This window comes from Prionailurus bengalensis, chromosome C1 (assembly GCF_016509475.1).
Source record: "Prionailurus bengalensis isolate Pbe53 chromosome C1, Fcat_Pben_1.1_paternal_pri, whole genome shotgun sequence".
Lineage (NCBI taxonomy): Eukaryota > Metazoa > Chordata > Mammalia > Carnivora > Felidae > Prionailurus > Prionailurus bengalensis.
In genome coordinates, this window is record NC_057345.1 from 155,622,193 (window position 1) to 155,649,654 (window position 27,462).

Sequence of the window (27,462 nt, forward strand, 5' to 3'; positions counted from 1 at the left end):
TTTAAAATTACTCTATCAGATGCTCAAGGAAAGTTATCAGAAATTAGTACAAAATGTTCAAAATATCTAACATAGAATCTTCTCCATTCCCCATTTTTTATACGATTACCATGAAATATTTGAGTATTCCTTAAAAATATCTGATGGCTCTACGATAGGTAATTAGAAATTAAATATACAAAATTCATGCCCTCCCCCATCCAATATAAATTATATATTTTATCCAAAAGAGGAAAGAAATTTAAATCAAATAATTACAACAGTGATAAGGATTCATTTTATTGTGTTTTCCATATAGACAGAGGTTTTTTTGATGAAGAAAAATCTTTACAAAGATCATCTATAATTGAATCAGCACCAAATAAAATTTAGCTTTTAAATGAGTCAGGTATTCTACATTTGGAATTCAATTTCACAAACATTCAAGGTTAGCGACTTTTGGTAAGAAAAAAAGACTAGCAGAAAGGAAAAAGACACCTTTTCAACAGATAGTAACATAGTTTTTTTTTTTTTAATTGCTCTGGGAAAACACAGTATAGTTATTTAAGAAATGTCTTTTAAGCAATATTTAAGTGCTTCAAGTCAAGAGGTCTTCAGACTAAAAAATATTTTAAAATTTGCCAAGATACTGCAGCATCAAAAATATTCTCCTTATTCACTTAATTTCATGTTGAAGGAAACATTTGACAGATAAGTAAACAAAAGGCAAAAAAGTTTACCTGCATTTTTATATAATAAATTTTAGATCCATAAAAATTTCCTGGTTTGTACACAAAGGCCAATGCTTGACCTTCATTGATCCATTTCTATGTAGTTAAAAAAATACAGTATCAAATCTTTCTCCCTCCCCAAAAAAACTAGAAGAAATATTTTAAATTGTGAGTGTGTGAATGTAGCTATGCATATCTTTAAGTGCACAAAATACACAAATATCACTTTACTTGGAAAATTATTTTCATCATACTGTAAACATCTCTTTCCCTAAATCTGGACATTTCAAAATAGTCTTTGGTATTCTTAGCTATTGTGCTTTGAAATGGAAACTTAAAAGATTTCTGTAGCAGTGCTACATAGACATTTTAAGATATAAATAAGAAAAATGCACTTGGAATAAGTTATAATTAGCTGCTTTTGCATAATTTTCAACAACTACAGTGTATGCTTAGTCACAGTTTTATGAGAAAGAATATCTTCTTTTTCAACTCCTTAATTTTAAGGAACACTTAATCATTTTGGCTAAAAATCCATTTTTGCAGTGGATCTGACGGATTGCATGACACTAAGCTTGGATGCTCTCCATTTGCTGAAAGGCACATTTTTAAGAATGGATTATATAGAAGTTGATCCTACAATAAAAGGAAACACAATAGGCATTAAATTTCAAGACTCATAGCTAACTGATAAATATGGAAACTACATTATGGTCTCATGGAAGCTAAAGGGAGACTCACATACCAAATGTACATTGTTCTTAACTTTTAATCTTCCTCAGATCAACTATGTCATAAAATCTTGTTGGTTTTTGGCATTTTGGCATTTATGCCACTACTGTTCAATTCACAGAAGGTATTACATAAATGAAGAGATGTAGACAGAGTGAGGGCTGCATCAAGTTTTCAAACAAGAAACATTCCATTGGGATATCCATAAGTGACAAACTCTTTTAAAATATTATGTTATAAAAATCAGTCTCTTATAGTGTTCTGGTAGGGCACAAAACACTTTTTAGGTAAGAACTGCTATGTTCTAGCTAAGCCTTAAAACAAAAACAGAGGGGCACCTGGGTGGCTTAGTCGGTTGAGCATCCGACTTCGGCTCAGATCATGATCTCACAGTTTGTGAGTTCAAGCCCTGCATCAGGCTCTGTGCTGACAGCTCAGAGCCTAGAGCCAGGAGCCTGCTTCGGATTCTGTGTCTCCCTCTCTCTCTGCCCCTCCCCCACTTGTGCTCTGTCTCTCTGCCTCTCAGAAATAAAAATTAAAAAAAACAAACAGAAAAACAGGAAAGATATTTTATATATTCTTTCAATTCTAAATTCATAAAAAAGTTCTAAAACAGGTGAAAAGAATTAATTACTGTAGGTGAGGAAAATATAATGATTTTTTTTCTTTCTGTCAGGATAAAAAAAATGTGGCTGTTGTCAGAAGCCTTATAAGAAACTCTTAAAAAGACAGATATGGGCAACTATTATTAATAATTCACAAAAGTGTTGATCTGTATAAATCATGCTTTCACTAAGCAACTTTACTATTATTTTGCTTCTAAGAGTATTTAATTCCTAGATATATTCTCTTTATCACATTGGTAGATATACACAATAACAAAGTTAACAAGGAGAAATTCTGATAGATAACATTAATATGCTATGTTTCATTCATTTTCTCAGATAAGCAATTAGAGCTAATCAAAATAATTACATGGAGAGGTGAATTAATTGCACTCAGTTACCTTTTGGATCTCCCATATCTGTTCTCCACTGGCCACTGTCTTGTGACCTTTGTAGGCACATGCCCTCAGCTGAACAAGACCTTGAGCAGCATGAAGACATAATTCCTTCTGGATGTTATGGCGAATTTCACGTTGAGCCGAGTATTCAAAATACTGTGAAAAGAAGAATGCTATTACTGACTTGTATCCTCAGTTGCAAAATAATGGTCCAATAGTAATAATAATAATAATAATAATAATCACTGAATAATGAAGTCATGTATACTGAACAAAATAATACAATAAAAGTAGGCATTAGAAACATAAGCTGAGCTTTTATGACAGAAGATGCTAAATGCTTTTCCAGTGTATCAGCAATAGGTAGTTACTTAAGAATGTATTGTCTTCCTCTCATGTCAGAAATAGGAGGTTATCAGGTGGGATGGAGGCTAGCTAGGACAGGTACAGCATGGAAAAGGATCTGGAAACTTCTAGCAAGCATATTAATTGCCTCTTCCTCTCTGCAAAGTGTTCCTTTTCTCTTATTCCTCTCAATTAATGGCATTTTCATTTACATTAGGAACAATTCTCCATGTCTCAGTTTCCTTGCCTGTAAAATGGGTAATTTATTTATATTTTTTCTTTTTTCGTTTTGAGAGAGAGAGAGAGGGAGAGAGAGAGAATCCCAAGCAGGCTTCACACTCAGCATGGAGCCTGACACAGGGCTCGATCTCACGATTCTGAGATCATCACCTGAACCCAAATCAAGAGTCGGACGCCTAGCTGACTGAGCTACCCAGGCACCCCTAAAATGGGTAATTTAATAGTTCCTACCCTACAGTGTTATGAGGATAAAAGGGATAATAAGTGTAAAACACTCAGAACAATAACTGGTACATGGTAAGCTTTTAATTCATTTTAGCTGTTATTACTAGGATTGATGTTTCTCTCTCCCCATGTGTCCAGTTACATAGCTTCTTAGCTCTACCAAATTTCCTTCTCAGACGTCACCATCCCACTTTCCTTGGTACATCACTTCTCTTATTCAGGCACTCAGAATCTTTACTGTAATACCTCCAGAGACCTGCAGTCTCTGCCCCCATAATCCAATTCACCCTGCTGCCAGTCTTTCATAAGACTGATTCAATCTCCTACCTCCCTTACTTGAGTGAGTCACTAATGCTGCTAAGAGAAGTCTACACTCCTTAACTGGTACGTGAATTCTTCCGTTTTCAATCTTATGTCAACCAATGCCTAAACTGTATGCTATATTCTTTCCGCACAATTCTACCAATGCAGAGCATATGCATCCATAACTCTAAGACTGCTTTACTGTGCTGTGCCTGAAATATCCTTCTGGATCCTTCTCTGCCTAGCTAATTCCTTTTTAGCCTCAAAAAGCCAATTCAAATGTTACTTTGCTTCTTTAGTTTTCCTGAACTTGTCCTACTGAACAAAATTACACCCGTTTCAGGGTTCCCGTGGCATATCAGAAATAACTTTTATTGCACTCTATCGGAATTGTGTGTGTAGCTAGCTGGCTTCACAGACCAAAGTCAGGCAGTGTATCTAATAATAACATCCATTACAAATCAAATATTTCACAATGTTGACATTCCAAAGATAAAATAAGTGAACATAATGGATTTTTAATAATGAAGTGATTAGTCTTAGCACTAATATTTATTGAGCCTTTATTATGTGCTAAGCAGGGGCTGTTTTAAACCCTTTATGTGTATTAGACTAGGCACTTCACAAACATTAGCTGAATTAACCTTGAGTTCCCCTGATCTTGGCCTCATGCTTAATTTAGCTCCTTCCATAAATATATCCATCATTTTTATAACTGATAGTTCTTCAGATGGAGACACTGAAAGAATAGGAGTATAGATCATGAAAATAGTACTTTGGCTAACATTCCTCAAGAAAGATAAATCTTAGAATTTCAAAGATGGTGTGAAAAGTTGGTCCAGTATCTTAGCTTACACACGTTATATATTTTTTAATCATTAAAAGGTAGTTATAAGGAATAGGAAAGAGTGGAAGATACTTAAGCAACCAAAAGAATGTATAATTAGCTAGCCGGGGATAGTGGAGAGACATAACTTGGAACGAGGACAAATGCCCTGGAGTAGAAAGTAGCAGCAGCAAAGCATTACATGTTACAAAGCCATAATGACTTACACGGCATTATTGCACCAGTATATTTGATCAATATACTCACATTATCAAATTACTTATTTTAAAAAAATTTTTTGAATGTTTATTTATTTTTGAGAGAGAGAGAGAGACAGAGCATGAGTGGAACAGGGGCAGAGAGAGAGGGAGACACAGAATCCTTAGCAGGCTCCAGGCTCTGAGCTGTCAGCACAGAATCCAACGTGGGGCTTGAACCCACGAGCTGTAAGATCATGACCTGAGCCAAAGTTGGACGCTCAACCGACTGAGCTACCCAAGCGCCCCTCAAACTACTTATTTTTACTTGGCATACACAAATACTGTTATAATGGAGTTTTTATGTTATAAAATTGTCATTATCTGGTCAAAATAGTAGAAGGGAGCATGAAGAAATGATTAAGTTGGATGACAGATCAAAAACACTTAGCACTAAAGGAACTAAAATTTGCAATGTAGTTTAAATGCAATGCTTGACTTAAAATAAAATTTAAAGGAAAGAAACCAAAATAAAATCGACCACGGTGTTACAGTGCTAGAAATCAGAGTCATCTTCTTAATATTTAAACCAGGACCCACACCTGGGTGGCTCAGCCGGTTGAGCATCCAACTTTGGCTCAGGTCATGATCTCACAGTTTGTGAGCTCATGAGGCTCACTGCTGTCAGCACAGAGCCAGGTTAGATCCTCCGTCCCCCTCTCTGCCCCTCCCCCACTTGCATGTTTTTTTTTCCTCTCTCTCTCTCTCTCTCACACACACACAAATAAACATTTAAAAAAATGAAACCAGGAAATATTATTCTCCTTCTCAAAACTCTCAGATGGCCTCTGTCATATTCAGAACTAAATCCAAGTTCCTAGGGGAGGTCTGCAAAACCTTCAATGACCAGGCCCTTTATCGATGTCTCTGACCTCATTTCCTACCCTGTCTTCCTGGACCACTCTGCTGCAGCCACACTGACTTGCTGACCACTCCATTTACCTGCCACTGGCTTCTAGCCTTGCACCCCTTCTGCCAGGATGTCCCCTTCCTGGAACACGGTTCCTCTCCAATTCCTTTAGGCCTCTGCTCCAACATCACCTTTTCAAAGAGGTCTTCCTGAACCTCTGAAAACAAATCCCCCCTCCACCCTGCTCCTCACATTCAAATCACCCATCTACCTCACTTCATTTTTCTTTATGCCCAAAATTACATATGTTTATTTCTTCTCCTTCAAGAATACAAGATCCACAAGGTAGGATTTTTCAATACAACAGTGCTAGTTACATTACAGGCTCTAAACAAATATTTATTGAAAGAACATGTGAACTACTTCTCCATCCCCCAAGTTTTATTATTTTTTTAATTTATTTTTATTTTGTTAAGATTATTTATTTTGAAAGACAGAGACAGTATGAGTGGGGGAGGGGCAGAGAGAGGGACAGAGAGAAACCCAAACAGGCTCTGTGCTGCCAGTGCAGAGCCCAATGTGAGGCTCAACTTGGGAAACTGTGAGATCATGGCCTGAGATCATGGCCAAGAGTCTTATGCTTAACCAACTGAGCCACCCAGGCACCATGCCTTCCATCTACATTTTTAAAATACATCTATACTGTATTTATAATTTACAAGTTATTTCAGAGAAAAGACTATAAAAACATCTTTATGGCAAGGACAAGAGAAAAACAGATAAACAATGTATAAGATATTTTCAACTCTTATGATAAAATAAATGTAATGGTAGAGGAAGCTTAGGAAAATTTGTAAGTATTTACATTTAGTGATAAGGTTTTTACAAATGACTAAATACTTATTGTCCAAAAACTTAATTTTAATTAGCATGGTCCAGTATTATTTCCAAAAAAAAAAAAATACAATTATTTATTTTTCTTCTAATATATAGAAGGCAATGTTATTTTAAAACGTGTGTGTGTGTATAATATATATATATATATATATATATATGCATGCACATATGTAGATATATGTATGTATAGGTATATATGCATGTGTCTATACCTGTGTATATGTGTGTATGTGAATCTCCATCACATTCTATAATTATATCTCAATCACTAGCTATGGCTTCTGGGCTTCTGTGTTCTCTACCCTCAGTAGATTAGTTGGTTTGATGAGAAGGGATTAGAACTAGAGTAAGCTGAGGTTAATGACTAGGAAGAAACATGGAAGAGGATGGACCAGGAGATAAACTGATACTTTCTTAAAGCTGACATCACCAAAGTTCCATCCGCTTAAAATAAGACATCGTGAGTATTTAATAGTACGAAAATCCTCCACACACATCTTGAACTCTACACCAAAATACCTGCAATTCGCAGAAGAAAGACATACCAGCTCTCCTCCTTAGAACCCCCCTTCACATTCTTCCCATCCTGTTCTCACTCCCACCAGCCATCTCATAACTCCTATGTACCTTTCAAAAAATGTTTTCAAATGTCATCTTTCCAAGGAAAATGTATGGGCACCCAGTCTAATTCATTCAGATGCCCTCCCCCATACTCTGGAAGCACTCTGAATGCTTTATCCCAGACCTTATCATGCTGACAGTAACCATTGGTTTTGAAATATAGATTTCTTGAGGGAGACAGAATCTAAATTTCTTGAACCCAGCAGAATACCTGGCATGGAGGGGTCACTCAGTGAATTTGTTGAATGAACAAATGAGAAGAGTTCAATCCTTCCAGGAGTTAACTTGTAAAAGGCAAGGCAAAGAAGCTAAATGCTAAAACTGTATGTTAATAAGTTCTCTACCCATAGTAGGCCAAACAGTGACACTTGACATTTGTCTTAATTGTTAAAACAGTCAAAGCGTGGTAACAAGCAGATAAATCATCAGTCAAGGATAATCAAGAACATGCCTTTTTTTATTAAAAAAAAAAATTTTTTTTAATGTTTTTTTTTAATTTATTTTTGAAGGAGAGAGAGACAGAGCATGAGCAGGGGAGGAGCAGAGAGAGAGGGAGACATAGAATTTGAAGCAGGCTCCAGGCTCTAAGCTGTCAGCACAGAGCCCAATGTGGGGTTCGAACTCACGAACTGTGAGATCATGACCTGAGCCGAAGTCAGACGCTTAACTGACTGAGCCACCCAGGTGCCCCATACCTTTTTGTAAAGAACATATTGAAATAATATCATGATCCACAAAAATAACTTATAATACTGCTCTTCTGGTATCACATTTAATATAATTTGCTATCAAATGCAGTTAAATATAGCCTTTATGTATAATTTTGCAAAAGCACCTTGCCAATAGTCCCAAAACATCAAAGACCCACATACAAGATCCTGTTGTTGTTTTTTTTTTAATTTCAGATGGCATGACTCTATTATTTTCTCATTTGCCTTTCTACTGAATGGGTAGGTAACTTCCAATTGTTTTCCGTGTCAGGATGAAAGTCAAAACAAAGTATGCAACAACTTTAATATTAATTGCCAAACATTATTAACCTAAAAGCATTTTAAATACCAATTTATACCAAAATATAAAGCTGATTTGGGACTTCTGACAACTTATTTGTAAGAGCCAACAAAAAGGGAGGATTTTTAGCGCAGTGCTCACCTGGTTTCCCCCAAGTCCATGGCATGTATACAAAATTAATGGTTTGCCTCCTTGATTATTTTCTCCAACATCCAGACACAAAGGCTGACCAATGCTTTTAATCTAAAGGGAAATTTTCAAGTTATAAGAATTTTTTTTAATCTATGGGGTTTATATATTTTTTTCAGTTAATTCCAGGAAGTAGTATTAATAAATAGTAATGTAAAATCTCAAAAGCAATAAACCGGGAAGTATTTCAGCAATTTTCACTGAACCACATAAATGTTTGTGGCAAGGCATAAACCAAGTAAAAAGGAGGAGGAAAACACTCACATATCCAGATATAACAGGATTAAGGTCTGGCACATATGCTTCTGGATAAATAGTGTTCAGATACCACGTAAAATTTTTACATTGAAGGCGGTGCTTTATTTCAAATCTTTTTGAAAGATCACCAAATGATTTCTGGAGAAAGAGAAGAAGTAAAAAGAATGCTTAATCAAAACAGCACTGATAAAGTAGTTTAAATGCTACTATTTGTGTTTACATTTGGATCTTAAAGAAAAAAATTCTGGGCCAAAATGCAAGATGCAATTTAAAGTATCCACCATTTATTCAGGCAACAAGTATGCCTGCCTGCTTGTCTCTGCCTTCAAAGAGAGTCACGTTACCACTGTGGTGCTGACGTAATACTATTTTATTCTTTCTTTGTGGTACCAGACGTCCCCCATGGGCAAAAGGTCTCTAGAGAAATGCTGTGGGCCAAGAAATGGTAGTGGGGGCATCCAAAATGGATCTTAATTTTATACCCAAAAATGATCTGTAAAGTGAGGTGTGAGGAAGCAGGTATAAAGAAACAGTTGCCAATACAATGTAATTTATATCTCTTCTCTAGTCAAGACTACAAAAAACAACACAGTTGGGAATAATTTTTTTTTCTAGTTTTAAATGGGTTACTTACTCCTAACAAAATCTTAAACATAATAATGTATTAGTAGAAAAAGGCAAGTTTTTAATAACTGCATTTTATTTTCCTTTATCGTGAAAGGACTAGGAAAAGAATTTTAAAGAACACTATTAAACTGAAAAGGTATTTGGTCTATAGGCAAAATTTTAAAGGAAAATTATATTTGGTACCTATTATATAGAAAGTTTAAATACTCAAGCTTATCATTTCAGTTAAGAAAATATTTTCTCTGCCAATTTTAATGTCTTGACCAGGGATTTTAGCAAAAAATGTAAACTCTAAAGGACTTCTGACTAGCTTATTCATTTTATCACGAGATCTGTTTGCCTTGTGGTAAAAATAGGGGTTTACTGGCTCCCCTGCCCTGTTGTGGGAGATAAGCAGTTAGCGCCCACTTGCCTGCTTAGCCAAGTACACAATCTTCCCAATTTGTCCTGGTGGCCTTAGATAAAAAGATAGCCATCTAACCCAGTAGTGCTCTGACTTTGCATGCCACTGGCATGTTACAGGAAGTTACTGGAGACCACAGAAAAGCTGGAAAGAGGTAACCAGACCTTTCTTTATGACAGTCAAAATGTTGATGCCCTTTAATCTCAATATATACCCTCTGCAAATCAGCACTGTTTCTTAAAAAGGGGGTTGGATGCCATTCACTGAAGCATGTTCTTAAAATGTTGAGCTTGTGAACCACACCCAATATTGAACCTGTTGGAGCTCGGTTCTAATGTCTTAAGCATTACAATTCTGCACAGCTTTTACTATGACAGGTCAGTAACAATAGTGCCATACATTTGTGAGCACTTACTTCTTTATTTCATAGCTACTCTGGTAGACAGGCAAGTGTTTCATCTCTGAAAACAGGGAAGCAGAGAGAAGCTTGGCTGAGCACACACCTCATGTTGGGCCAACTCTCAACCACCTTATGAAGTGTCATCCCATTTTACAGACTCAGAAGGCCTTTGCAAAGGTAACCCCTCCAGTGAGCAGTGGAACCAGAATTTGAAATAAAAAAGCCTTGATACTTCTGGTTTATTCTCCTACCACACTCTGACATTGTCTCCATCTCCAGTTCAAAGAGCCACTTAGCACCTTTATTTAGGTGTTAATCACATCACCTAAAACCAGTTAAAAGCGGTTCCACTTAACCATATTCTTTGGGTAAAATACTACACCAAAGCAGTTACAAAAACTAAATATCTTCCATACTTAAAGAGTAACATCAAGTGGAATGCCTAAATTTTTAAAAAGGCATTTTACTTGATTTTTCCTCAAGAAAAAAAAAGAAAACATTGGCATCAATCAGTTATGTGTGTGTGTATACACACACACATACACACAAATATATATAATATATTTAATATATTATATATAATATATATAAATATATATTTAATAAATATATATAATAATTAATATGTATAATATATAATATATAATAATTTAATAAATATATAAAAATATATATTTAATAAATATATATTTTATATATAATATATATATAATATATATAATATATATATATTATATATATATATTTGAGAGAAAGAGCACGTGCATGTGCACACGAGGGAAAGGGGCAGAGGGAGAGAGATGACCTGAGCCAAAATCAAGAGTCAGACACTCAACTGACTGAGCCACCAGGTGCTCCAATAAGTTATATATTCTGAGTTAAAAAACTCGATTTCAAAATTAACTTTTAAAAATGTTTTGCACTTGAACTGACACAAATAAGTAAAAGAATATGTGAACTTGATGTGGATTTTTATTGTAATTTAATGATTTAGCTCTAACTTACTTGTTTAACAATTTTTGCTGCATCTGTGTTTCTCCTATAAAATATTTCCTTGTACTCATCCATCCAGACTTCTGCAAGGCGAACTTGGTTGCGAGCAATCACCTGAGTGCCTTTTGGAAAGGTATGAGGGCTTTTGCTGCGAAAGACATGTCCAACAACAGAGCAAGGCATAATCTCCAACTGCCCACCACATTGCCATACCTGATAATTAATGATATTTGTTTAAATTCACAGTATTTTTAAAATATAAAAGTGTTGCTTTTAAATTCACCTTTAAGATACTAATAAAAACAAAACAGAAAAGATTTATAATAACTTCACAAATAGTCTCTGTCCTCTGCCAGTTCAACTTAAATTCTTAAATATAAAAAAACAACTTTATGAAATGGTACAAATACTAAAGACAACATAAGTATACTTTCAGGAAATATTTCAACAAAATAGTGATTTCAGATCTCTCATAAAAATAAAGCCCCACATTTTTTTTTTGCAAACAATTATGCAAGCTCTCTAATATATACAAAAGACCAAAGACTCTTCTGTATTTGAATTCTATCTTCTTATACAAGTTATATGGCCACTTCACTTGAACCAGATTCTCTCTTCTCTGGCATGAACTAGCAGTCTTGGAGTAAGTGGACCCAGACTCTATTTACTCCTTGCATATTCAATTTTCTAATTTAGAAAACAATTCCAGATAATACCAAAGTACAATCTTTTAAGCTTGTGAAGTAGTTGGTCATTATTAAAGACTCATACCTATTTAGAGATAGAGGGACAAAAAAACTTATTTGCATTATCTCTAAATAAAATGAAAAATTATTAAATCAATACTTGCTCATTTAAAAATCTTAGCAATCAGTTCTGCCATGAACAGTCACTAAGCAAAAAATCAAAAATGAAGACATGCTTAATAATCTGTGCTAGCATTAGGGCAAGAGACCATATTCTCTCTCTCTCTCTCTTTTGTTTTTAAACAAATGAGAAAACTCAGTGTTATTTTTAATTCAACAAATTGTGCCTGAGATCTAACACGCGCTAGGGGTTGGGAATACTTAAATGGATATAATAAGACCCCTCCCTTGAGCAGTTCAAATTTGGCTAAGATCATCATTGCCATTATGTAATGGAGCCAGAGCTAAAACTTAAATCTTCTAACTACTAGTTCAGTTCTTTTCCCAGTACCTTCCAGTCTAAAGGATGAAAGATGAATGATAGAGTCATTGCAGAAAATGAATCATGAAATGAAATAAGTGTATGTGGAGACCATCCAAAGTTTTTGTTTTGTTTCTTATATTAACTTTTAATATGTATAGGGGGAAAAAAAGGTCATTTAATCCAAAGAGTTAAGGTCTTTTTAAAGTTATACATAAATATTTTTCCATTCTGACTCCCTTGATAATCAACTCATTTCCTGAAGCACTAGACTGAATTATATTTATCTTGGCTGGAATTCAGTTGCTACAAGTGCATTAATTGGTGCTATTGGCTGGACACAGGAGTTTAACTGATTCCTCTTGTTACACTGGCCGCAACAAGTAAATATATTAAGTTAACATTTTGAAAAGAAATACCCGTATTCTAAAAGTTCTAGCAATTGAATTTTAGAAGCACAAAAAGTAGAAACTGCACACATCTAGGATAATCATATCAGCCAATTAGAACAAAATGTGTATTTTATTGTCTAATATGCGTTATATTTATAAACTTACTCTGAAAGACATTTCTATATTTTCACCTCCCCAGATTTCCATTTCTTCATCATAAGTTCCAATATATTCAAAATATTCTTTTGATATGGAAAAAAGGCCTCCTGCAAAAGTGGGTGTTCTGAAAAATAATCCATTGTCAAATTTTGTTATAAAAATAAAATAAGGAAAAACAAGTTATTTAAAGAGTGACTAAATCAAATCACAAACAAATTAGATCACAATTTCAAGAAGTTTTATATTGGTTAATAGAAACTAAAAATGCTACCTTCAGAGTCAAGTTTTATGGGGAAGCAGGGAGGGAAGTACTTTAAATATATTTTCCCAGAGAAACAAAATTATTAAGTGTCTTCTAACCAATTCTAAAGATTCTTTACTAATGATTATGAGAAGACAAAAGGCCTCACTGATTCTACTTCCTATTCGGTAACATCATGTGTAAGTATATACATAAATGGCTTCTCTATTCCCAACATAGGATGTGTGTGTGTTTCTTTATTTCATTAGTGTGAATTACCTTGGAGGCAAAAACTGTAAAAAGCAAAGTGTGAATACATATTCAAATAACTGAACTGCATATAAGACTTTGGGAGCAATCGTCTTACTTAATTGGGTAGGTTTCATCTTTCCTTCTTTGCCTCTCGTGATCAGGAAGCGATTCCCAGCCAAAGGAAAGGCTCCAGTCAAAGTTTCCACGGTTGTGATTGCTTCCATAAGGAGAGGGTTTGTTGAATTCAAATGTGTTCAGGTCTATGGATGCAATATCCGGACTCACCACGGCAGTGTAATTCTCAGCTATCCTGGCCAACAAAGGTTCTAACCAACCATAGAAACACTCACCTGGAAGGGAACACAATTCTAATTAACCCAACGAAAACACTGAGGGTTTTCTCTTTTGTGGTTTGAAGATGATTTAGAGAAACAAGAATAACAGCCATTCGTGTTTTGAACATTTACATAGGGGAGATTTCTTAAAGGTTTCTGGTGACAAGATGAGGGTTGGATGAAAAAGGTAAGGCACAATTCAGCATAGTTAGGAAAATTTATCTACAGAGGATGATTTTTTTTTTTAACGTTAGGGAGGAAATAAAATGATACTGGTGTATTTAAATTTCAGATGATGTGTTTTCCTCTAAAATGGCCTTGGATCAAAGGTAAGTTTTTGCTGATCCATGCCATCTAGCCCCAAAAGTGTTCTGATTTATATAAACTTGTCTCCCTCAGTAAGGTATAGTAACAAAATCTTCATTTCTCTGAGTCTTAGGAGAAAATAAGCCAACGAGTCAGAATATTCTTATGTCAGCAGTTGGAGAAGGACCAGCCCTAATGGAAAGTGGGGGCAAAGGAATGCCATACAAAGTCTGGGTCTTGGCTGGGGGCCAGGCTCACTTAATACACAGAGTTCAGGAGACTCAGTCCTACCCACGTCTCCCCATCAGGCAGAGTTTGGCAGTTATTAGAAGGACCACTTGGCATCAAGGAGGATCATCAGATACATTTGCCTCAGAGGAAGAATGCCCAGTGTGACATAATTGGAATTTTGGACCAGGAGAGGAAATATTGGAGAATGAACCATTTCCTTTTCAAAACACTTCCCTTGGATTACCTATAGACCTCTCTTCATTTGAAGGCCAGGTATTAAGGGAGTACTGGATATGAAAACTCTAAAGAGACTCAAATCCAAAAGTCCTCCTAGAAAAATTAGCATATGACCAAAACCATTTGCTGGGTCAAACATAATCCAAGGGCTAGTCAGTTCAATTCAAAACAAAACAGTCATACAAAGAGTATAATCCAGTAAATCTAAAGCTGAAGGACTAAGGGACATTTTGGTGATCCCTAACATGCCCATTAAAATTTACTCTAAAAATACTTTCTAAATACTTTAAAATCATTGACACTAGAGAACAAAACCATTAAAAATAAAGGGCAAAAAAAAAAAAAAGGCAGTAGCAACAAAAACAAAAATTGATACTATTCATGGAAAAGATACCAGAAAAAGTTGGAAGGGGACACCTCTAACTTAGCACAAGAGGAGTGTGCAAATCTTTGAAAAAAGAATGGAAATATAGAAATTGAAAGTATCAGTACCAGGTCAAAGTTTAAAGATAAAATTGCTTACACTTAAAACTTTCATTCATTTTAAACTATAAGAATCAATAATAATAACGAAAAACATTTGGGGGGGGGGGGCGGGTGGACACAGTGAGTATCTGAAAAAAATCCCAAGCAAGGATAACTCGCTGGGAAATCTGGTCGCTGAAGGAAAGATACTGAAGTTAAGGAGCCTAACTCCATGTAAGTGAAAGGAGGCTCCTACCCAGAGCTATAACCTGCTTAGGCTGTCATTGCTATAAGCATCAGCTGAAAATGATGTTAAAGAAAATACAATTAGTTATTTAAAGAAAAGCTTTCTTCACTTTTTAAGTTAGAGGGAAGCAGAGGGGAAAATGTTACAACTACATCTATACATATATACTTACAGTGAGCATCTAAAAATGTGAGGGTTTCAGCTGTTGCAACTGTTGCTCCTAGCAACCTGGCAGTGATCAGACCTTTTCTCTCTCTTTGTCTAACTATTTTTACTATAGAAAATTGTTTTATATATTCCTCTAGTTTATCATGTAAGTACTCTGTAAGAAAAAAAAAATATCAGGATTAACTCTTCCTAAGTTTATTTTCATATATGAACACATGAAAGCAAATGAAGAAACCACAGGGCAATGATATCTCCACATTTGTCATCTTAACAGTTGCACACATCCTCCCATTAAGACGAAATTGTATCTTTAACTCTTTAAAGAAAAGCAATAGCTATATATGCAAATCTTAACTTCTGAACAACTATAACACATACTGTGGTAACACTGACTTATCCTGTACATGCAATATCAATAAATATATTTTGTGGGGAGGGGAGAGACTTCAAATGGAGTAGACCCAGGAGTTAAGAAGGCTCATTTAGGGGTCTGAGAAAACTAGCTAAGGGAGTGAAGGAAACTGAATTTGGCCAAAAAGATATTTGACACATTTTAAAATTGGAATTTAAGTCTGGAAATTCAAAGAAAAATGCCAAGTATCAAAAGGATTCTCTGATACTTAGGCAGTGATCATAATAATTTAAAACAAAAATGATTAGGAAAATGGCAAATAGGAAAGCCCAAGGCTACAGCAGTTTAGGAATATTTTTACAAAGAGTCAGCATAAAATTTTTGAAAGCTTTGGAGTCTGCTGACACAGAATTTTTTCCAGTAAAAATATGAAAGAAGAAAGGAGCATGTAGTTAGGAATGGAGCTAAAAACAGGCTAAATCTTATTAATGGGTATATAATTTAAGATATTCAACATTCCAATTTGGATGAGACATGATAAGCAAGAGTTAAAACAGTAGGTAAAAGAAAACACATTAATCATGTCAGTCAAGTATTGTTCATATTTTGAAACAGCTTCTTAAGTCTGCTTTTTTTCACCAATAAATTCTTGATTCTTTGTTAAGTATACAATGTGTTTCCTCAGGTGGACTTCTTGGGCCCATAGCACAGCCTCAAAAAGATCTGGGGATGCTGAGAACATCAGTAAATGTCCTAGGGTAGATGTTTGCTTCTGCCTGATTCCAGAAGCAAACATAGATGACTTTATCTATGATTATATATATTTTTTCAGTTCTCCAGTGGTACAGATAAAAGAGTTGCTTATTCAAAGTTTAAACATTCATAAAGGAAGTGAGAGTTCAGGAACAACTTCTGTGGACAATAAATCTAAGCATTGCTGCCTCAAAATAATAGGCTAACATTTTCATACCTTCTAAGAACCTCAGAATTAATTCTCTGAAAGACAAGCAGGATTGTAACTTGTCTTAAAATATAAATCATGGATATTTCTGCCTTAATCGTAGATTTATAAAATAGAAACTTGTATAAAAACATTTCAAAGTCTTTAATGGGGATTGAATCTTTTTTAATGGAGTCACTATAGATTCCTTCAATAAACTGTCCCCTGTTTGAGTCATTAAAGAATTTTTTATTGACCCACAACTTCCAAACTTCCTATAAATTTTTATCTGCCCCTTAAATTCAAGCCCCATCCATACCTGTATTTTTGCAAGGTTAAGAGCACAAAGCCGTGAAATCAGACCTCCTGGGTTTATTTATTTATAGCACCATTACTTTTAGCTGAGTGACTTTTGGTAAGTTATTTTATTTTACTTGGACCTCAGTGTATCTATAAGATGGGGATAACAGCATTTACCCTTACAAGGGATTGCTGAGAGTATAAAAATGAAAGATTGCTGTGCATTTAAGACAAGGCTTACCACATGGCCCATGCTCTGAAAACGTTGTCTTGTTTTGCTGTCACTAGGATTTAACTATCTCTTTGTCACTTGATTATCCACATATTATGCTGCTCTTTCCTAAACCAATTGAAACCAGGGACTATAGTTTCTACATCACAAGCTCCTCTACAACAACTAGGAACACATTTTCTATAGCGGGTACTCATTAAATCTTTGATTCAATAAGACAAATTAATTACATTAGGATGCAAAAAGATTCCTCACCAAGAAAACTGTTGCAAATTCATTGCCAATGCTATAAAGAATTAAAATATTCAGACCCTTTGACCAAGCAGTCTAACTTACCCAAAGATACAATTCAAAAGAAAGGATATTCATTACAGTGTGATATATACTAACAGGGTGGGGTGAATGAAGGGGAATGGTAAAATAAGTAAAATGCATCTAGTCCATCATGGTCATTAAAAATAAAGTTTTGAAGGTAAAAGAAATGGGCTAATAATAATACTGTATGAAAATGTCAGATTTCAAAATTGGATTTCTGACATGGATGTAACTAGGTAAACATTCTATGTTTATTTAGACAGCGATCAAGAGAGAAAAAGCGAAATTAAAATTAAATAGGAAGATTATGATTGGATATCACTTTTCTTTCTGATTTCCTTTAATTCTATTAATTTTGTTTGAGCAATAATAGAAGTTACCTTCAACTGAAGGCTTATTACAAGTAGCCTTACTGTGACCCTAATTTCTCACTGCTTGAAAAATCAAACAAATAAAAACCATCTGAGAAGGAAGCTCAAAAAACCAAAGAGGGATTATTTTTTTCTTTTCTTTTTAGAATATAACATATGAAAGGCATGCAGAACTTAATCAAATGTCACTTAAAACTCTATGGATACAGGGGCGCCTGGGTGATTCGCTCAGTTAAGCGTCCCACTCTTGATCTCAGCTGAGTTCATGATCTCATCGTTCATGAGATTGAGCCCTGCATCGGGCTCTCTGCTGCCAGTGCAGAGCCTGCATGGGATTCTCTTTCTCTCTCGTTTTCTGTCTGCCCCTCTCTTGCTTGTGTTCTCTCTCTCTCTCTCTCTCTCTCAAAACAAATACATAAACATGGGGGGAAAAAAAACACACCTCTATGGACTACAGACCAAGAATTAAAAAAAAAAAAAATCATAACATTTCAAGCAGTAAATAAATCAGTTGGTTACAATTAAGTGGTGTTATAACCTGGGTAAGAGGACTGGAGATTCAAATCTCTGATCCAGTACTGTGTACCCACATGCAGGGAACTTGAATTATAAAACTTCCCCATTTAGTGAATACATTTCACATCCATGTCAAACATCTCTGGAGATAAGCAAATTTATTCCACCTAGATGATACTTAACTTGAAAACAATCTCAATTCACTCATGATATTTTATTTTGAAGTTAAAGACATGTTTAGGATTGTATGTAGAAAATTAAATAAGCCAGGTTAGTAATTTTATGCTTTATTCACTTATTATCATTTCTTAAGTCTGGATACATCTTGTTATTGATGACATGTCACTTAATAAGCAGTATTTTTTTCTTTTTTCATGGCACATAAATTAATGGTTTATCTTAAAACAGATGTTGCTTTTGGATAGATGAAAGAGTATCACTATCTCCATTTTACAGATGAGGAAACAGCTAGTTAGTATTGGAGTGAGAATTTGACCTTAAAGAATCAGGCTCCGAACTCAACTAATTCAGGAATAAATTTTGTGATCATTGAAATAATCTATATCTGTTTGGTATTTAAAATACTCGTTAATGTTTGAAAACTTAGCAAATTAGGGCATTTGTCTGATTAGCCTTGCAATTCCAATTTAAAATGTACAATTTAGTAACTGACCGTTGATTTGTAATTTTAAGTAGACATTCATTAAAGAATTCAGCTAACTTTGTAAACAATATTGAAATACTTAGCAGCCAAAATAAAACAGGATGTAGTGACTTTGTAATGATTTTTAACTACTCATTTATATTATTAATTAATGTATTATTTATATTAACTCATCTAATCTTCAAAACAATCCTAGGAGTTATGTATCATTTATGTATTTCCTCAATTCTAAGCTGCACCATTAGATAGTTATTATAATCAATGGCATCTTAATGTAATTGGTTGTGAGGGTTTTTTATTCTAGCGGTATATAAACTAATGATGAAAAAAGATAAAAATTAAAAAAATAAACTAATGATGTATTGTGCAATAAATTCGATGAAATATGGCATTTTCCCCATTTTACAGATAAAGAAACTGAGGCATAAAAAGGTTAAGTAATTTGTCCAAGTTACACAGCTGGATAGGACCAGAACTGGGATTCAAACCAAGGCAGCCTGACTCAAGGCTCAAGTTTGTGTTCTTAACCACTATGCCTTACAATAAAAATCTCACATTGAGGACCACAAAGTTAGAAGTCATGGTACTTCAAACATTTCTGAACTTTAAAATATTTAAATATAGACACGTTTGAATTCTACTCTCATCCATCATACCCATCATCCAAGGTACTATATTCAAGCTGGGGGGGCGGGGGAGGGGTGCATACAGAGAGTACAATACAATCAAATAGACTTTGGACAACATCACATGGATTTACTTGGAAAACAACCTAATTTGCATGTGCTTTCTTACCATCTACACTAGCATCATCCACCAAAATGATTTCCTTCAGCAGTATGGCAGGGGAAGAATAAAGCACACTGTGGACAGTTCTAAGCAGCGTGGACCAGGCTTCATTATGAAAAACTATTATGACACTGGTGGTAGGCAGGGGAGGACAGCGCTTAAATTTTTGTTCAATACATCTAGAAGAAGTCAAAGAAGTAGAACAATTATGAATTTTATTACTTTATTTCAGAGCTATGCCATTACTAAAATTATTATTTAACCATTATCACCATAGAAACAATAGCAGACAATTTTTTTTCTATGTAAGTTGATCTTAATGCTATGCAAATGCAAATCAAAACAAAATTTTTTACACAGAGATCATGTCCACTGATACAGATTCCAGGTCAAGGATTAAAACGTGCTATTGTAAGTTTTCTCAACAATATAATTTCAAATACAAATAGCATTTTAAATAGAAAATATAACCTACAAGCGAGATAACCTATAACAATGGCAAACACTTGTAATCGCTCAAATAAAAACCAATTTTTCTCCCCCCCCTCGTAGAAATCATCCATTTTTCTTATTACCTCCAATTTTTTTTAACAGTGCAACTTCAAGGGCACCTGGGTGGCTCAGTCAGTTAAGTGTCCAACTCTTGCTTTCAGCTCATGATCTCGTGGTTTGTGGGATCAAGCTCCGCATTAGGCTCCATGCTGACAGCATGGAACCAGCTTGGGATTCTCTCTCTCCCACTCTCTCTGCCACTCTCTGTGCATGTGTGCACGCACACACTGTAGCTCTCAAAAATAAATAAACTTTAAACAGTGCAACTTTATTAAATGAATATTCATCTTCGTAGAGATTCTTACTTTCCTAAGTATGTAATATTTTTCAAGTTTTTAAATCAATTTACTTAATCTCTACTTGAACCAAAAGGGAAAAAAATGGCTTACTATAAAATCTATTTTTTTATGATGCTCACGATTCAGCAAGACTTACTAAGTTGCTACCATATACCAACCATGCTGTGTTAAAGATTTTGCTCCAGTAACCTGATCTATAGTTTAATTAAATAAGACCTAGCATTTTAAAATACTAAACTTAAAAATTTTACATAAAATCCTAAATCCCTGTTAAAAGTCATGTGATCTTTTTGCCATATGAAACATTGATAGGCACAAGGAGTCGTTTTTGGCTGATTAATGGTACTAACCATTAGCTAAACACATTAGTTACAAATTGATCTTGAGTTTATTTTTATAATAATATCTTCCTCAATGAAAATAATCTTCATAAGAAGCTGTTGGGTATGAGTGGATCTGTACAGTCCCCAGCCTTTGAGACTGAAGCTGACCACAGTCCCTCACGTACTGAGTTGAGGTGAGGATCCAAAGATATAACAGAGTAGAGGGTTTCAAAACACTGTAAAATCAGAGTAACCCTGGGACATAAAATATGTGTGGTCTATGGTAAAAATAAATAATCTTTAAGTTCACTTAAAAATCATAAATGGTGGGGCGCCTGGGTGGCGCAGTCGGTTAAGCGTCAGACTTCAGCCAGGTCACGATCTTGCGGTCCGTGAGTTCGAGCCCCGCGTCGGGCTCTGGGCTGATGGCTCGGAGCCTGGAGCCTGTTTCCGATTCTGTGTCTCCCTCTCTCTCTGCCCCTCCCCCGTTCATGCTCTGTCTCTCTCTGTCCCAAAAAATAAATAAAAACGTTGAAAAAAAATTTAAAAAAAAATCATAAATGGTTATACAATTTTAGACAGAATATAAAATCCTCCCACTCAAAAGGCACTATAAATACAGCGTGTGAACAATCAAACAGTGCTGTTCAAACCCAAAGATAGGAAGCAAATCATTCACTTATGGAGATAAGAAACTAACACACTTCAAATGCTCTGTGAGGGAAACAGAGCCCCCAGTATGACCCTAGAGGCCTGGGAAAGCCACCCAAAGAAAGATATCCTGTATGTTCTCATTATTCACTTTTATAGCCATACCTCAGTTTGAATGTTTCAGATACTATTCTGAGAGGCTGTCTTTAGGGTGGAATATTAGTAGGGATAAACAAGGAATTAGGTTGAGGATAAAGTATTAATAGAGTGTGTCAACACTGTTGAGTAAGAAAAGGAAGCAAAGGTTATGAGTGAAAGTGATTTTGCTCTCTTTGTGCCTTCATGATTTCAAATATACATGCATAGTCAGAAGCAAATAATGACATTCATCCTCACTGACAGATGAAAGCAAATGATATATTTTAAAGTGAATTTTGGATAAACTACCAATTAGAAGTAAGGTCCAAACACAAACTACCTATTCACAATTAGTCTTGACTCACAATTACACAGAAATGTATGACTAAATATAAGCTTGTATTTTTAAGACATAAAGGTTTGCAAACCAACATAAATTAAAAGTAAAAATTATTTAAAAACTCCATGCTGTTTTTCTTAAAAAAAAAAACAAAAACAAAAACCTTATGATTTATTGTTTTAGAAGCATTGGTATGGGGTGTTGGGATTAAAAAAAACAAAAACAAAAAACCTCACATACGTTTACTTGTCATGTGACTAATATTAATAATTACAAAAAGGTTTCAAAATTTTAAATTCAAAAATTCACAAAAATTCACATTAATGAAATGTGATCACTTTAATCTTACAAAGCTTTCCTTAGTTCAAGCTAGGATTTCTTTGCTTAACTGATAACTGCTAACATCAAGTAAAGGTGTCATGTTATAGCATTAATGCAAGTGATACAATTTCACAGTATGATTTCATAAACCTCATTTATTCTGAAACAATAAAAAAAATTAAACTTAGGCTTTAGATATTGTTTTACATGTCACTTAAAGTAGTGAAGTTAAATAACTTGCCAAACTGACTGCTTATACTCAAACCATTTGTAAAATTTGGCATATAGATATGTACTTAAATTATCAATCACATGACCATCTGACTTTGAGAGACACTGGATCTATATTTTCAATGAGCATGGAAATGACCAGCAATTCTTCAGAAAATGTGTTCCTTGCTGATTTAAGTTAAATTTAAAGTAAGAAAGTGTTAAATCTTCACCAATTCTTCACAGTTCTAGGTATCCAATTCTTATCCAAAAAAGGTTCTTTACTTTAAGTACCTCGTTGTTTTTCACTTACAATGATTTCATTATTGAATATTATTGTAGCTCCTCAATGCTATATTGGGGGAAAAAAATAACTTGTCTTGAGCTGACATTGACTGTCATGTCAAAGAATAAAAGTTATGCTTCTTGATTTGTGATGTGGATTGCTTTTCAGTCAAGACCTCTCCCCAAATCAGTCAAATGCAATACTGCATTTTAACTATTAACATAAGAAAAGAACTATTCCGTGCCTTGTTATAAAGGTAGAATATTTTATAGACATTCATTTGTTTCTTCACACATTCACTTAAAAATGATTAGCACCTTAATCTTGAATCACACAGATTACAATAGAGAGACAGAAATCTAATCTACCCAACTTCAATATTAAGGGACTCTTAGTTAGAGCAAGTATTCATGATCATATATCTAGAAAAACAGGAGTGAAGCCATCGACCTAAGTCTATCAAAGTTCTTTTCTTCAGATGCGTTTCCAAATGTAATTCTATTATAACCAGGAAGCAAAATATGTAGGCATGGCTTGCTTACGGTTTATCTCATACTTTCAACAAATCAACAAATGGTTTGAAAACTGCTGGAATTTATTTTAGTTATTTGAATTCAAATAGAACACTTGAACACTACCTCAAAGATAACAATGGACAGAGCATAGTTGGAACTGGAGGGAAACCAGAATAAAAACACTGTGTACTTGAGATACCATGTAAACAAAGGGACATAAAAGGCAATGTTGGCCTCTTAGAAGCTAAAGAGAGACAATTCTATACATATGGTAACTTATTCAACAAAACTCTAGAGAAAAAAAATCATAATTGAATTAGCAATTTAACAATATTGTTCTTTAAAGGAAAGATTACAAAAGGTTACAAGGCATTCTGAAATACAATTACAGTACTGAAAGTAGCCACAAAGTCTGTGACTTAGTTCATAGAAAATTCTTATCTAACAGCTCCAAAATTTCGGCACTTTTTAAACATTTTTATTCTACAGCAACACACAGAGGAACAGAAACAGCTCCTCTGCCTCCCACATCTCCCATAAAATTGCCCAATATTCCCTTCTTAATAAATTAGAAAACTAAAGCATCTAAGAATTAAGAATTTCCTTGTGGTTCTACAGAAATCAGATCTAAAATTTAGTCTCCTAATTTGTAAGGTAACAACCTTCTACATCTGCAATGCCTCACCAAGCATAGATATGGAAAGCCTCAATAATAATAAGCAAACATAATTAAATTAAACAGCAATTGCTGATATTTTGCCTCAGAGAGTGACTACAGAACAAGCAAATTCCTTAGCTAATGCCCCTCCCCTGCAAACTCTAATGTTAAACAGTAAACAATGAATATTCTTTAACATACTCAGGAGGTCGAGTGTCTGGTCCAAGATCTCGGTGTAGAGAAATCCTGTCACTTGCAAAAGCATTAAAACAGTGTTTTGCTTCTCCACGTTCTTTTTCCTTCTGCTCTTCAATACTTAAATTGGTTGTCTTGAATGCTTTGCCAGAAGCACCAGGTGCATTAGAATCCTGAGGTGGGCGGTCAAGAACAGGTTTCAATTCTGCTGCTGTATAATATCCTTGCAAACAGGGTCTCTCACCAGCATCAATGTTTTGCCTGACCGGTGCTCCTATTTGCATTTTTGGCATTGCATCTTTAATATTGTTTACAGCTTCTATCATTAAATCAAACATCTTGTTTTTGTTTTTCATGTTTCTTTCCATCCGTGATTCCTCTTTGGAATATTGAACACTTACTTCTCTTTGCATTAAAATCAAAAATATTATAAAGAAAAAAATTACTGCCCCAAATTTCCAGAATTTTTTATGATAATGTCTTTTAAGATGTAATTTTACTAGTCGTTTTAGGTGAGCCATTCTGACATTAAAAGCTTCCCACTTGACAAATAACAGTTATAGTTCCCTCTGTTACTTATATTTTTTATCATAGATTTGCTGGCAAGAAGGTTTCATTAAATGGTAATACCTATAAACGGAAATGATAAATGGCATTAGTAGCTAATCATTCCTATAGGCATGGTTCAATTGATTCATTCAACCAACAACATAAGCTACAAACAATTGTACTCTTATGGTTAAGAAAAATACAAAGATATCTTGCCCTCAAGAAATTTACACTTTTGGAAGAACACATTTACTATAATTAGCTATAATCTATCGAGGATATACTAGAGATTTCTCTCCAATAAAAAATACCTTGTAAACTGTGGCTAATATTTATTATATGATATGCATACAATTATTTTTATAAACATATTTAGAGTTTCTTTAAAAAAAAAAAAAGGTACCTTAACTCAATGACCAAGGGGCCAAAGGACCTCATTGCATTGATTATAAAGAAAGGGGGAAATCCGTAAGAAAGCGTAGGTATACTGATAGGTACTGTTAGGCATACATCTAAAATAGTGGCTTTTATTTTATGGAGTTTGTCCTCAACTTATGCACTTCTATTCCAACTAAACCAGTTAAGATTATAAGTAGTTTTAACAAGTAAACTGGCACACTCTCAAATTTATTCACCTGATAATACTTGTGAATCCTGACAGAACCACTGAAGAGTAGAAAATTAAGAGTGTCTAAGGTGTTGTTATACCACAGCTATTTTCTATAGTTCACACAAATAATAAAATCTAATAACAAAAAGAAGATGGCACTAAGCTTTTTACTTGAAGTGACTCTAAAGAGGCAACAGTGTCTACCCTAAGAATAGACAACATGTTTACTGAACTCTAATATGGGCCACCAGAAGCAAAAGAAAGGAAAAGGAAAAAAGAGAACATCGATGACAGCCTGATTTTCTTCACGATGTTTTAAAAAATATAATATGAAGGGGTTTCAGTATATAATTACATACCATGCACCATTATACTCAAATTTGTAGGCACAAAGGGGAAGGAGAATGCCTGTTCTCCCTACATTCTAAACATATTTTAAAGAAAATTTAATTTATAGATGTGAAAACTAACTTTGACACTTTATTCAGTTTTTCTTCCAAAGATACCACTAAATTTAAAATTAAAAAGCCAAGTTTTAAGATGGATTCTCTGGCCTTTAGTAAAAAATTTTAAGCTAAATAAGCAGAAGAGGCAGAATTTGAATAGTTAGTTCTGTATACTACTTCTAATTGGAAAGATACGTATGTATGTATGGAATAGGCACTTTGGTTTCAAAAGATAATTCAATTATAATGTATTCTGCCCAGAAAAATGAGATCCTAATACATCTGAGTTTTGGTTGCTTTCAGAGCCTCATGTAAGGATTAAAATGACCTCGTAAACTTTTTACATTATTTGAAGATACAATGTAGTTTCAGAACCATACAATTCTTGCTGTGTATGTATGTAAGCTAGATTAGGCATCTGAGAAGGAATGTGCTGGTCTCCTTAGGATGTTTTAATACAGCATAAAACAAGAAAGGGTCCAGGGAAAGCATACAGTAAAGGGAGATGACAAAACTAAATATTTCCATAGCAGTGATGGTTTTCCCAAGATACTATATGCCCAAAATCATATTAGAGGGTAGGCTGGGGAATGAGAAAGAAGAATGGAATTCTTCACCAATAGGGCAATAATCTTATCATTGTGTGTGTGTCTATCTGAAGAAGTCACTCAATTAGCAGGTTTTAGTTTGGGATGTCTCTAATGAGGGAGTCAAAGGAAGCTTATGAAGGACACAAATGATGTCTCCCTTCCTCCTGGTTGTTTTTCTGGCACTCACGATGTCGGTGACACAGTGAGCACCCAATAAATTTTTTTACCAGGAAAAGGAAAGAAGGACCAAGATTTAATTTATTAGAAATAATAAAATAATAATTTACTTTTGTTAAATACTGATTAGGTCCCCAATACTTTAATATTACACAGGTTCTCATGTAGTCTTCCAATAATCTTGAGAAGTCATTCCCATTTTGCCCACAAACACTGAGCGTCAAATAGATTCAGTGGCTTGGCCAACATGATTCAGTTTAAGTGGAAAAGCAGTACTCTCCCAAATGTGTTCAAACTCAGGTCTGATCTAAAATATTAAGCTTTTTGGGGCGCCTGGTTGGCTCAGTCGGTTGAGCGACCGACTTCGGCTCAGGTCATAATCTCACAGTTTGTGAGTTTGAGCCCCGTGTCGGGCTCTGTGGTGACAGCTCAGAGCCTGGAGCCTGCTTCGGATTCTGTGTCTCCCTCTCTCTCTGCCCTTCCCCCACTCATGCTCTGTCTCTGTCTCAGAAATAAACATTAAAAAAAAATTTTTTTTTAAATATTAAGTTTTTTACTCCTGAAACCAATATTGCACTGTATGTTAGCTAACTAAAATTTACATTGAAAACAATACTAAGCTTTCAGTTGAAGTTATCTGAAATAAGATCTTCAAGGGTCAAGAAATGATACTCTAAATGTAAGGAGATAAGGGGAAACCCTAAGGAAAGAACTACAATAACTTCATACCACATAAGGTTTTCTGGACAAATGAGTCAAATAAACACACACACACACACACACACACACACACACACACACACACACACACTGGAGCGCTGGGGTGGCTCAGTCAGTTGAGGGTCCAACTCCATTTTGGCTCAGGTCATGATTCCAGGATCCTGGAATCAAGCCCCATGTCATGCTCCTCACCGAGAGTGGAACCTGCTTGAGATTTTCTCTCTCTCTTTCTCTCTCTCTCTCTCTCTCCCTCCCTCCCTCCCTCTGCCCCTCTACCCCACTTGTGTGCACTTTCTCTCTATATAAAATGAAA

At 34.8% G+C, this 27,462-nt stretch overlaps 1 protein-coding gene across 2 annotated transcripts in view; it reads right to left on the bottom strand.

Annotated features, from left to right (window-relative positions):
* Positions 1-254: 254 nt before the first annotated feature.
* GALNT3 (polypeptide N-acetylgalactosaminyltransferase 3) overlaps positions 255-27,462 on the bottom strand; it is a 44,397-nt gene continuing 17,189 nt past the window's right edge. For both annotated transcript variants that reach the window (XM_043576937.1, XM_043576939.1), the window contains 10 exons: positions 24,064-24,687; positions 19,576-19,748; positions 15,095-15,244; positions 13,217-13,451; positions 12,615-12,732; positions 10,903-11,103; positions 8,474-8,605; positions 8,162-8,263; positions 2,449-2,601; positions 255-1,346 (listed from right to left, as the gene is read on the bottom strand). In XM_043576937.1, coding sequence (XP_043432872.1) covers positions 1,224-1,346; positions 2,449-2,601; positions 8,162-8,263; positions 8,474-8,605; positions 10,903-11,103; positions 12,615-12,732; positions 13,217-13,451; positions 15,095-15,244; positions 19,576-19,748; positions 24,064-24,578 — 1,902 coding nt within the window. In that variant the 5' untranslated portion in view covers positions 24,579-24,687 and the 3' untranslated portion in view covers positions 255-1,223. The remainder of the gene's footprint in view (positions 1,347-2,448; positions 2,602-8,161; positions 8,264-8,473; positions 8,606-10,902; positions 11,104-12,614; positions 12,733-13,216; positions 13,452-15,094; positions 15,245-19,575; positions 19,749-24,063; positions 24,688-27,462) is intronic.